The 12,002-nt window shown below is 44.5% G+C and overlaps 2 protein-coding genes across 2 annotated transcripts; one reads left to right on the top strand and one right to left on the bottom strand.

Moving 5' to 3' along the window:
* Nucleotides 1–204: 204 nt before the first annotated feature.
* Nucleotides 205–3,494, bottom strand: fam78ba (family with sequence similarity 78 member Ba). Its single transcript, XM_026149812.2, has 3 exons — nucleotides 2,246–3,494; nucleotides 1,752–2,031; nucleotides 205–1,363 (listed from the first exon to the last, which is right to left on the bottom strand). Exons 1-3 carry the CDS (start codon nucleotides 2,578–2,580, stop codon nucleotides 1,121–1,123), a joined length of 858 nt encoding a protein of 285 aa, XP_026005597.2. The 5' UTR covers nucleotides 2,581–3,494; the 3' UTR covers nucleotides 205–1,120.
* A 90-nt stretch (nucleotides 3,495–3,584) lies between these two features.
* On the top strand, nucleotides 3,585–9,749 carry cmpk (cytidylate kinase). Its single transcript, XM_026149831.2, has 6 exons — nucleotides 3,585–3,872; nucleotides 5,064–5,210; nucleotides 5,685–5,837; nucleotides 6,186–6,262; nucleotides 6,529–6,625; nucleotides 9,238–9,749. Exons 1-6 carry the CDS (start codon nucleotides 3,729–3,731, stop codon nucleotides 9,277–9,279), a joined length of 660 nt encoding a protein of 219 aa, XP_026005616.1. The 5' UTR covers nucleotides 3,585–3,728; the 3' UTR covers nucleotides 9,280–9,749.
* The last annotated feature ends 2,253 nt before the right edge of the window (nucleotides 9,750–12,002 follow it).

Raw genomic sequence — 12,002 nt, 5'->3', positions numbered from 1 at the left:
ATTTTTAAAATGGTGTCTGGCTTAGTTTCACACCGGCAAAACCATCACGGGTACATTTCTATTCCCTGGATTGTAGTGCAACATCAAATGTAGCCTCGGGACAGTTTGGCCTCGCTCCACCTGTGATATATGTGCCGACTGCTATCGCCTTCTTGTTTCAAATCTGTTGTCCGGCACTGCTCCAAGTCATTTACGCTGCACTTATTGAACGCATAGCTGACATTATTTATTTAAGGTAGCAACAGATCTGGCTCATCCCTCTGACAAATCTGACACCCATCCAAAACAAACAAAACAAAAAACAAAACAGCATCAGCTGCACAACTGAGGCAAGAAACTATGCTGGGTGCGTACGTTTGGTGTATTAGCAGAACTCAAGTGAAAACTACAGCAGGCTGTTTTTTTTTCTCTTCTCCCAGACTTTTATGCCAAGTGGGTGCTGTTGTTACAATCTGGTCGATGTACGAGTTTATTCTTCACCTAAAAAGATTTGTATAATACTTTGTCTCTTTTAAATGATCTGTATACATCCTTTAATACTGAGATTGCTGAAGGCCTTTGTTGGCACTGATGAGGTTTACCAGCCCTCTGTATTTTTTGTTTTCTTTTTGGCTGACTTTTCAATCAAAATGTCTTCAGGTAACAAGTTATACAAAACAAATGCTATTCGAAAGTTCTCCAAGGAGAGGTTTTTTTTGTGTGTTCCTCTCATTCTCATGCAATAGGGTCTACATAAGGATGCAGGATGCAGTTCTTGTTGTGGTCTAATACCTCTGCGATACATCTAAAAACAGCTTTTCCTTCTCAGCTAAAAGGCAGGCATAACTCTATATTCCAGTCCAAAGCATGTGAGGGGGTTCAAACAAGCTTTGATGCAGCTCCAGGTCCTTGACAAATAGTTTGCTGTGGACTTCTTGTGCTACGTCAGATCCCAGATGTAATATCCGTACCGGCTAATTGCGATAGTCCATTTGAATCATTCAGGAAGAAGAAGCCACGGAGGGGTGGAGGGGGGGGCCAACCATCGGGCTTACTTTCCTATCCATTTACACCCCCCTCCACTTATTTTTTTTCCAAAAGGGAACAATCATATTTTTGTGTGTGCAAACATTTCACTCTCTTATTTTGGCGGTATGACGACGAGCGGCGCCCCTCTCCGCGGCCTCCACATTAGCACTTGGGCATCGTTGGCGTTCGGCCTCCCCAGCGCGTTGGGAGGGATGGGTTCCTGGTAGTTGAGGATGTGCGGTTGCTCCTGGTAGGGGCGGCCCACCAGTGAGGCCCGAGAGCCCAGCGGCATGTCTGGATCCACGGCGATATCCACCCGCATCCGCCACCGCACCGTCTGCAACACTATACGCTCCTGGAAGAGGAGACAGAGCCACCGTGTTAATATGGTCGATGTGCTTGCTGATGATCTTTTAAGACCAAGCTGCTGACACAAAACTAAAACAGCCATGCTTTCCTCGTGTTCTTTAATAAAATATCTCTTTCAAAAGACAACACATCCTGATTCACATGTTGTGCTGGACTGACTTCTGATGCCGCTGCTACATCAGGAGAGTTGAAGGTAATGATGAGATATTTTGTAACTTTACACCAGACTGGGAAAGTGCAGGAGAAAGTGATTACATCATAGCCAGTGTGAAATGGGAGAGTGGTTTCTGAAGATATACGGCTGTTTTTCTCCCCCCTCCCCCCATCTTATCGTGATGTGGGCCAAAGGCGGGATCGCTGTGTTTCGGGCCTACCTTCGTGACAGAGTTCATGGCCACCAACCAGGTGATGAAACTCTGGTCCCTGGTAATGTGGGTCAGCATGGGTGTGTTGCTGTTGCTGATGGGGACAGCCCAGGTCACACTGGGGTAGAAGTTGTCGTTCATGCTGACCGTCAGACGGGACGGTTTGGATGTAGGGCCGGTGAGGGTGACCGTCTCTGTGGTGTTGCCGTACCAGGGGTAGCTGACACCATCCGAGTCACTGATGGCCTTGACCCGACCCTCTCGCAGTTCTGGTAACTCCCAGCTGGACCTGCAGCAGCGGACAAAAGAGGACACAGAGAAGCAGAGGATGAGAGACTTTGTTTGTGTGTGTGTGTGTGTGTGTGTGTGTGTGTGTGTGTGTGTGTGTGGCAATGCCAGGTACAGGGTTTTGGTCTAGATGTGTGTGTGTGAGAGAATCACATGCACACCTTAGAGGCCCACAGTAAGCAAGAGAGGTTTGATGGCGTCTTCTACACACTTACATGCCAATATCGCCATAGGTATTGTAGAACTCCATCTGGGTGCAAGCTTGGATCCAGCCCACCACCCAGGTTTCGTTGCGGGGCACTGGTGGCATCACGACTCCCGCTGAGGCCCTGAAGTAAGGTGTCTTGTAGCGGAGCACAATCGGTGAGTTCTCCTCAATGATGGTGGGACACTGGTCAATAGAGGCGGACACCTCATACACTACAATGTTCTCCCGTCTGATGCGGGGCTTGCATGCGATGCTCTGAATACAGCCCATAGTGCAGGCGACAAGCAGAATGAGCAAAGCCAGAGAAGACGGGAGCCGATGATACCTGGCCAGTATGTACATCAGTCCCCTCAGGGTTCCACCCTTGCCTCAAGAGCAGATCTAATCCTTTAATTGCACATAATCACTGATTGGATAAAGGAAGAAAGGGGCGAGAAGAAGAAGAAAAAAAGCTAGGGGAATAAGCAACAGTCACCATTGATGAAAAATGAAAACTTCCACCATAATATCTTTAGGATGATATGGAGGTGAGACAGCAGTGTTGACTTGGGGGGAAGTATCGCAGATCTTCGCAGCCTCCTCCCCCCGGTCTGCCTGCTGACTGCCGCACTGCCCTTGGCGCTCGTCCCCAGAAACTGCAATCCGGCCTCCCCTGGGCTGCTGCTGCTGCCTCTCCGCCGAGCGTCCGCAGGCTCCTGTGTTCCCCGTCGTGTCCGCACGTCCGGCCGCACGTCGGTGCCCCTTGATCCTGCTGCTCTGCTCCCGGCTCTGCGCTGTCATGTCAAGTGGCGACAGGGCAGCCAGGTGCGTCAGAGGAGGAGGGGGTCTGGATGCCTTTTGTTTGCTCGGCTTTTCCCGTACTAGCCCTACATTCGCGAGGCGCCCTCACAAGCCAGAATCGGGGGTCCTCATCACTTTAAGCCCGCCATGAAAAGGAAGCTTCAGTAAAAAACGAGCGGGGACGATGTCTTACGAAAGCGAGCCACCGGGGCCGCAGAGGGTTATTTTAATGTTTCTCTTTTTTTTCCCTTTCCTCGCAGCGAGTTTCCATTCTTGGGGATGCATGAATGGTGCAATATGAATGGAGGCAGCGAGGCGGCATAAACGTGCAGGCGGGGAAACAGCGACTATACCGTCAGGCTATCGATCTCGTTGTTGCCGCTCAGCCTCACGGGCCGGAGAGCATCCTCTTCCCGCGGAGGGTCGAGTTGTTCGGTTTCGAGGTGCTGATGCTGTGTGGAGGTAGAGGAGGGAGGGGCGTCACCCGACCTCTGCATTGAAAAAAAAAAAAACAAGTGCACGCGGGCGTGTCTACGAGCATGCGTCACGCTAGAGTGGGACGCCATTGGTGGATTTGCTCGATAGCGGAAGTAGTGTCGTTTGACATCAACTCTCACTGACACGCATACACCGGCCAGCTCGGCTTATTAATACTATCATTATATATCCATACGTCGCCGGGTCGTACCCGCAGCCGGTGGCGCTAGTTTATGATCGGCCGTTTGTTCGGTAACTTGTCGCAGAAGGTCCCGAGTTTGCTGTACCGGGTGTCGCTGGTGATGAAGCCGCAGGTTGTATTCGTGCTGGGCGGGCCTGGCGCCGGCAAAGGAACTCAGTGCTCCAAAATCGTGGAGGTATGAGAGAAAGGGCAATGAAAACGGCCCTCTTCATCGAGCAGGGTTGTGAATGACGTGGTGCAAATGTGGTTCAGGGGGATATGCCTCTTTTTTTTTATTGTTGCGACTTCAGTAGGATCTTTTATTATAGGATAGTATCCCAGTTTTCTGTCACTTCCGGTTGTCCTCTAAAACGAACCTGTGCGTTAGCCAGGCAGCTAGCTTGTTCACCTCACAGGATATCCAGATTAAGTGCCGAAAGAGAAGCAGGAGCTATATTTTAATATATTTATTTCTTCAAGGAGACTCGATGACAATAATTCTTCACAATTGAGTGAGAGCAGCAAAGAATAAGGTATTTGTGGAGTCCTGCGACTGGATGAATGGGCTAAATAATACCTGTTTACGTAGAACAAACAGGAGATAGTGTATTGACTTTTCTTCAGTGCTGTCATCCTATCTGTGCAGATGGGGTTATGTAATGTCAGTGCGAGTCTGGAGTGCACTTGGCCACACTAGCCTTGACTTTGAACGATCAGAAACAAATAATGACATAGACATAGACAGGTATTGGACAAGGAACTAATCACCCCATCCTGCTGATAAGGCAAGGCACACGTCAACACATGTCAGTAATATCTGTTGTCAGGAATGTAGTAAGAAAACATTTTTTAAAAGAATCAAAGTATTGGGGGAAAGAGGCTGTTGTATATTACTGGAAGTTTTCTTTAACCCATAATTTATTTGTTCAGTCGGGCCAGAACAAAAAGTTATTTTATTTATTTCATCAGATCATCCTGAAAGTCAGCAAAGCAAAGCCAGGACTCGTAATGAGGCTGCTGCTTTGATGTTTGTCTGAAGCTCCTGAAGCTGCAGCTCTACTGGGGGCCGCCGTGGATTCTTTGATGTGTGTTTGGCAGACACAGCTTCTTTGAGAGAGAGACTTTATAGCTACCCTTGTTCACGGATGTTACTGGGTGTTGGCTGCCATGCTTCAAGTGCAGCGATCGGGCCTTGTGGCAGCTAGAGGCATAGAGGCTCCTTTCATTCAGGACTGACTCTTTTTTTCTGCTCAGCCTGCGAGTTAGAAAGATTTATGCTGTCTGTAAAGGCTGTCGCAGTGTTCACAGAAATGTACACACCTGGAAAATAGTTTTCGATTCTCATCACTGTTACTTGATTCAATTTAGAAATTTGTGTGTTTCTTAGAGTTATGGCTACACCCATTTGTCAGCTGGGGATTTACTCAGGGAAGAGCGAGCCAGAGAAGAGTCAGAGTTTGGACAGCTCATTGCCAACTACATCAAAGAGGGCAAAATCGTCCCAGTGGAGATCACCATCAACTTACTCAGGAAGGTGTGTATTCAATACAGGTTGTAAATCTGGTTCGCCTGGAAAGAGATCCTGCAGGTCAGACCTGTTTTCAACTACACTTTTACACTATTTGTTCAAAAAAAAAAAATTCTACAAAACTGAGTTTTAACTTTTAATATTTAAATTTTTCTCCAAAACCCCGACTTTGATTCTGACATTTTAGTCATTTGAATGTAATGTGAATGATTTCTTTCTGTTTATCATTCAGGTTATACTGCTTTGTTTTTCTAAACTAAAGAGACAAAAATGTATTGTAGTTGTATGTTAGATACCTTCTGCTAGAGTTTACTGGTAGTGTTTCAGAATCACTTTCTTGGATGACTGTGGTCTGTTTGCTGCACTGAGAGACTAATTTTAATTTTAAGTATGTCAGCATCATGATATGAACTGTTACAGATGCAAAAAAAAAAATCTCAAATGCAAAATATTTCCTGTTTGTTCTTCCCGTTTTGTTAGGCCATGGAAGCGACGATGAAGGAAAACGAGAATAAGTTCCGGTTTCTCATCGATGGTTTCCCCCGAAACGAGGACAACCTTCAGGGGTGGAATAGTGTCATGGATGGAAAAGCTGATGTTAAATTTGTGCTTTTCTTTGACTGCAGCAATGAGGTAAGTCATGGACCTTTTATTGTCCATTTCACAGCAGGGATTGCTGTTTAAATGAGGATACAGAGAAATCATTTAACATTTATTTGCTTCATTCTCATCTTCTGTATTGCTACCACCTGCTGAAGTAGAGTGATGTCAAATTGTTGTGTAGTCACCCACAAAACTAAAGTGTAAAAAGAGCATGTTCTTACATCTGGCAAGTCATCTTAAGTTTTTAGATTTAAGTGGGGAAAAAACATCCTGGAATTAAAAGTTCTTAAAAGTACTTTTGGTGGAAATGTGGTTCTGCTGTGCTGAGCTGATGTTTTGCGAGTTATTTTGCACTGATTTTGACTCTTCTGTCTGCAGGTTTGCATCAACAGATGTCTAGAAAGAGGAAAGAGCAGTGGGCGAACAGATGACAACAGGGAGAGCCTGGAGAAAAGGTGCAGTTCTCTACTGAGGAACTAATATCTGGAGTCAGACCTTTAATCTGTTTTAATTTAATAATATACCACTGAGTCGTCCATTTCCTGTGTTCGTTTTTTCCCCTCTATAGGAAAAACATGCATGTCTGATCACTATAGATTTGTCTGCCCCATTTAACTTACTGGTGGATACCTGCACAAATGTTTTTGACCTAATTTATGTCTGCTTGGAGTCCCTTGTGTCATCTGACCCCGATAACATGCCATATTTTTCTTCATTGCAGAATCCAAACCTACCTGCAGTCTACACGACCAATCATTGATCTGTATGAGAAACAAGGCAAGGTGCACACTATAGATGCTTCTCGCTCAGTGGATGAGGTGAGTAAACAGCGTCGGCTGCAGGAAAACATTCAGAAATGCCTCCCATAGAGGCCAGTTAAGGCCAGTTAAGGCAAACAAGCCCTGATTTATGAGAGAGATTATGTGAAGAATGCTACTTGTAGATTCAGTCCCCCATCATGCACCCAGGATGTTTTCAAGTTGTAATTTTTCACATTTTAGATCGAATGCTGTTGGGATTGTCGGGGGGAACTGGTAGTTTGGGCAAACAGGTATTTTGACAGGTTTTCGTGCCAAGGCTGCCATCATATGGTGGTTGTGATGTTCAGTAAATCCACCAATCTCCCTTTCAGGCTCATTTCCTTGTGCACCTCTGCATCACTATTTTTAGATAAGGCCTCTTCTGCAGTTTCACATTGGGCCCAAAGTTTCCCAGAGAAAATCATCGCTGGTGATGAGAGCTTATCTCATCACTTCTCACTCAACTTTTCAGAGGAGGAATCTTTCATCCCAGCGTTTTCTATTCTCCTGTCGTAAACATTTAACACCGTCTCACAGCAGTTCATGAAATAGTCATGACCTTTAGTCTACTAATTCATTTCCCTAGACACAAATCTTACACTTTTTTCACGCACGCACAAATTTCCAAACAGTGTTTTGGTGTACCCGTGTCCATGCGCACAAAATGACCTTTTTCCACTTTTAAAAGTGGAAGAAGAAAAAAGTGCTGGAGCAAGTTATTTGTTATTTCTCATGCTACAAACCCAAATCTGAGTCACACTAATCAGAGAGTTTAAGACATTTTAGGGGTTTTTTTTAATAACTAAATTTTTTTTAGAATTATTTGAATATACATTAGCCCTTTGACAGACTGGCCACCTGTCCTGGGTTTACCTGGCATGTCTGTCATTTACTGCATCCAAAGATTTGTTACCCATGTGACATCATCCACTTTTATCTGCCACTCGGACACACTTGGCGGACATCCAGCACTCATCGCAGACACAAAAGTGCCCATAAAATGACTTGTGGTGTGCCCCAAGGGTCGGTTTTAGGCCCTGTACTTTTTAATTTGTATATGCTCCCTCTTGGCGGTGTCATCAGAAGGCATGGAGTGAACTTCCACAGTTACGCTGATGTTGTACATCTACGTGTCTCCTGATGACACCAGACCAATGGATGCCCTTTTTAACTGTATTCTAGATATAAAATCTTGGATGGCAGAAAACTTTTTACAGCTTAACCAGGACAAAACTGAAGTTTTAATCGTCGGTCCTGAGGCTCAGAGAGTCTAAATTACAGGCATTTTCACTATGTCCTTCACTACAAGTGAAAAACCTGGGTGTTATTTCCGACTCTGAGCTTGGTTTTATCCCACATATTAAACATGTAACCAAAATTGGATTTTATCATCTAAAGAATATAGCCAGAGTCCCGCCTATTCTCTCTCGGGCCAACATGGAGATGCTGATGCATGCTTTTATTACCAGTCGCATTGATTACTGTAATGCCCTGCTCTCTGGTCTCCCCAAAAAGAATATTCCACCTTTACAACTTTTACAAAACTCTGCAGCTCGTGTGCTGACGAAGACCAGAGGGCGGGCCCACATTACACCGGTTTTAGAATCGCTGCACTGGCTCCCTGTGTGTTTCAGGATCGATTTTAAAGTTCTTTTATTGGTTTTTAAATGTCTTAATGGTCTCGGGCCTTCTTATCTCTCAGATCTGCTTTTACCATACGAACCCTCGCGGACCCTGAGGTCCTCTGGTACTGGCCTTTTGATTGTTCCTAAAGTCAGGACACATACTCACGGAGAGGCAGCTTTTCAGTGGTATGGTCCTCGTCTGTGGAACAGCCTGCCGGAGGAGCTCAGGGCCGCAGAGAACGTACATGTTTTTAAGAACCGGCTCAAGACCCACCTTTTTAATTTAGCTTTTACTTAGCGTTTATTTATTCTATGTTATCCTGTTAATCTATTTATATTATTAAATTAGGTTCTACATAATATTTATTGTATTTTATCTTTTTATTCTGTATATACTATTATTAGGTCATATCTCCAGTGTTTCCTCGGAGGGGGCTCTCTGCACCGGGGTTGTGATCGACCGTGGCTGCTGTGGCTCTTCTCAGCCTGGCTGGGGGGCTTCTTTGCCTCCCTCCTGCTGTGTGCCCAGCCTGGAGGCTGCAGTCTGTGACCAGCTCCCGGTGCAGACGGCTCCCTGTTATAGTGTTTCCTCACCTGGCTCATGTGTGCCCAGCCTAATTTTGCCCAATTTTACTTTTCGAGTGTAAATGTGTGTGTGTGGGGGGGGGCGTGTATCCATGACCGCTTATGTTAATGAGAGTGTGGGGAGTGAAATGGAGGGCGGGATGGGGTGGGCTGCTTTTAACCATGTAAAGCACTTTGTGCTGCATTTCTGTATGAAAAGTGCTTTATAAATAAAGATTGATTGATTGATTGAAGTATTCGGAACAGCCACTCAGGCATGTCAAAGAGGCGACCTTTACTGGATTTCCAGTTTTTATTGAGTTTTTGTTGCACCTGTCATTTAAAAACAGTAATACATAGCCACGGACGGCGAGATAAGCTTCACCTGCAGCTCTTCCAGTAGTTCAGGCTTTCTAACACGTTGCTTTTTGTCTATTCCAGGTGTTCGCTGATGTGAAAGCCATCCTAGACAAAGAGGGTTGAGTTTCGCCAACTGCCAACATTCATTTATCTTTTATATTTCTTTTTATCAACTGCATTTACACTATAATAAGTTTATATGTTCATTCATATGACTTTTTACATTTGGTTAATTTTGACTTTGTAAACGCTGTACTGTTTATTTGTGAGGATGTAAAATGTGTATGAATGTGGAGGTAGCAATGGCAAGCGGCTACTTGTGATGAACTAGTTATTATTCAGAAGAGCTCACAGTGTAGTCTTTCCTCATAGTCTGAGGCCTCAGCTTAGAGACACACTTCTTTTGTCAAAGGCACTCGCAGCACTGAAAGTCTAAGAAAAACTGTACATATGACAAATGTTTTCAGGGGCATTGATAGAAGCTATCTCGCTCTTGATAAAAAATGTTTGATCTGATGACAAGGAAGGAGTTAAGTCTGTACTGAACCACATATAGCCTCTCTGCCATCCAAATAAAATGAATACAACATCCATCTCATGTTTACTGGACAGCACTACAGCATGAACACTCGCTTTTGTGCCGTGTGTCAGTATCTGCTACATGTTCCTGTGATAAGCTTCAATTTGGCGATGAATGCCCACATTATTATTCCAGAATGCGCGTCATCACGCCTATGCGAGCTGGGATTAGTGATAGTGAAAATGAAGATTAGGTGAAGTTAAGTATGCGCTGTGTACGTTTGTAAGTTCTTTTAAAAGTGCCGTCTCTTTTGTGTTACCTCTGTCGACACCGCAGTGGATTTTAAAACCAATCAATATGTGACTGAAATGCCGGGTCCAAAGTAAAGCACATAGTTTTAAATACAAGAATTGTTTTTAGTACTTGGATGAAAATACTGTAGAACAAATGGATAAATATGTTTTCCCCTTGAGACCCTCTCCAAGGCCTTTGCTGCAGCTGCCTTCAGTTACTGCTTGATTGCGAGTTTGTCCTTAAACATCATCTGCTGGGTTGAAAATCAGGTGACTGACTTGACCATTGAAGAATATCTGATTTCTTTACCTTAAGAAACTCTTTGAGTTACTTTGGCAGAATGCTTCTGAGTCATCATCCATTTCAAACGCTGCCTGGTGAGTTTGAAAGAATTAACCAAAATGGTCCCTGGCAGCTCACACAATAGTGTTGTCTATACAATATTTGTCTGAATCTGCGCAGAGAGTATAGCCCTGAACACTTTGTTTTTCATCCTGCTGCTTCTATCAGCAGTCACATCATCATAAACACTAGTGAGCCGGTTCCACTGGCAGCCATTCATCCGCATGTCACAATACTGCCTCCACATATAATGAGGTGAGCTTCAGATCAGATGAGCCGTTTCTCCCCTTCTCCACACGTCTCTCTTCCCATCATTCTGGTACAAGTTCATCTTGGTTTCATCTGTCCAAAGATTCTCTGATGTTTTCTGGAAAAGTCTAATCTGGCTTTCTTGTTCTTGAGTGTAACCAGTAGTTTCAGCCTCACTGTAAACCCTCTGTATTTACATCCGTGAAGGTTCCTCATGATTGTAGACCTCGACACTGATACACTCATCTCCTCAAGAGTGTTCTTGACTTGGTTAAATACGCCCAATTACAGCGTCGTTCACTTTAATCAACATTTCTTTTTGACATTCATCATATTGTGAGTTTCAATTAAAAGATACCAAATGCATGGAATAATCATGAAACTGGCGTCACCAGGCCAGGAAACTGCACCTCCAGTTAATTTTAAGCCTCTGAATGTGGCTGTAATTTATGAGGTGCCGTAAGGGACATTATTACTGAAACGCTCTCACACACACTACTGAAATTTTAGCTCTCACACACACTACTGAAATTTTAGCTCTCACACACACTACTGAAACGCTCTCACACACACTACTGAAATTTTAGCTCTCACACACACTACTGAAACGCTCTCACACACACTACTGAAATTTTAGCTCTCACACACACTACTGAAATTTTAGCTCTCACACACACTACTGAAACGCTCTCACACACACAACTGAAATTTTAGCTCTCACACACACTACTGAAACGCTCTCACACACACAACTGAAATTTTAGCTCTCACACACACTACTGAAACGCTCTCACACACACGACTGAAATTTTAGCTCTCACACACACTACTGAAACGCTCTCACACACACTACTGAAACGCTCTCACACACACTACTGAAACGCTCTCACACACACGACTGAAATTTTAGCTCTCACACACACTACTGAAACGCTCTCACACACACTACTGAAACGCTCTCACACACACTACTGAAACGCTCTCACACACACAACTGAAATTTTAGCTCTCACACACACTACTGAAACGCTCTCACACACACGACTGAAATTTTAGCTCTCACACACACTACTGAAACACTCTCACACACACTACTGAAACGCTCTCACACACACGACTGAAATTTTAGCTCTCACACACACTACTGAAACGCTCTCACACACACTACTGAAACGCTCTCACACACACAACTGAAATTTTAGCTCTCACACACACTACTGAAACGCTCTCACACACACTACTGAAACGCTCTCACACACACAACTGAAATTTTAGCTCTCACACACACTACTGAAACGCTCTCACACACACTACTGAAACGCTCTCACACACACAACTGAAATTTTAGCTCTCACACACACTACTGAAACGCTCTCACACACACTACTGAAACGCTCTCACACACACTACTGAAACGCTCTCACACACACAACTGAAATTT

Source organism: Astatotilapia calliptera, chromosome 18 (genome assembly GCF_964374335.1).
Source record: "Astatotilapia calliptera chromosome 18, fAstCal68.1, whole genome shotgun sequence".
NCBI lineage: Eukaryota > Metazoa > Chordata > Actinopteri > Cichliformes > Cichlidae > Astatotilapia > Astatotilapia calliptera.
This window is presented reverse-complemented; position numbering and strand designations above follow the sequence as displayed.

Bases quoted from the DNA above. Each gene is read 5' to 3' on its own strand.
- cmpk (XM_026149831.2), top strand. From the start codon at position 3,729: ATGATCGGCCGTTTGTTCGGTAACTTGTCGCAGAAGGTCCCGAGTTTG. The intron at 5,211-5,684 runs GTGTGTATTCAA...CCGTTTTGTTAG, and splicing joins CCATCAACTTACTCAGGAAG to GCCATGGAAGCGACGATGAA. The intron at 6,626-9,237 runs GTGAGTAAACAG...TGTCTATTCCAG, and splicing joins CTTCTCGCTCAGTGGATGAG to GTGTTCGCTGATGTGAAAGC.
- fam78ba (XM_026149812.2), bottom strand. From the start codon at position 2,580: ATGTACATACTGGCCAGGTATCATCGGCTCCCGTCTTCTCTGGCTTTG. The intron at 2,032-2,245 runs GTAAGTGTGTAG...CCGCTGCTGCAG, and splicing joins ACCTATGGCGATATTGGCAT to GTCCAGCTGGGAGTTACCAG. The intron at 1,364-1,751 runs GTAGGCCCGAAA...CTCCTCTTCCAG, and splicing joins CCATGAACTCTGTCACGAAG to GAGCGTATAGTGTTGCAGAC.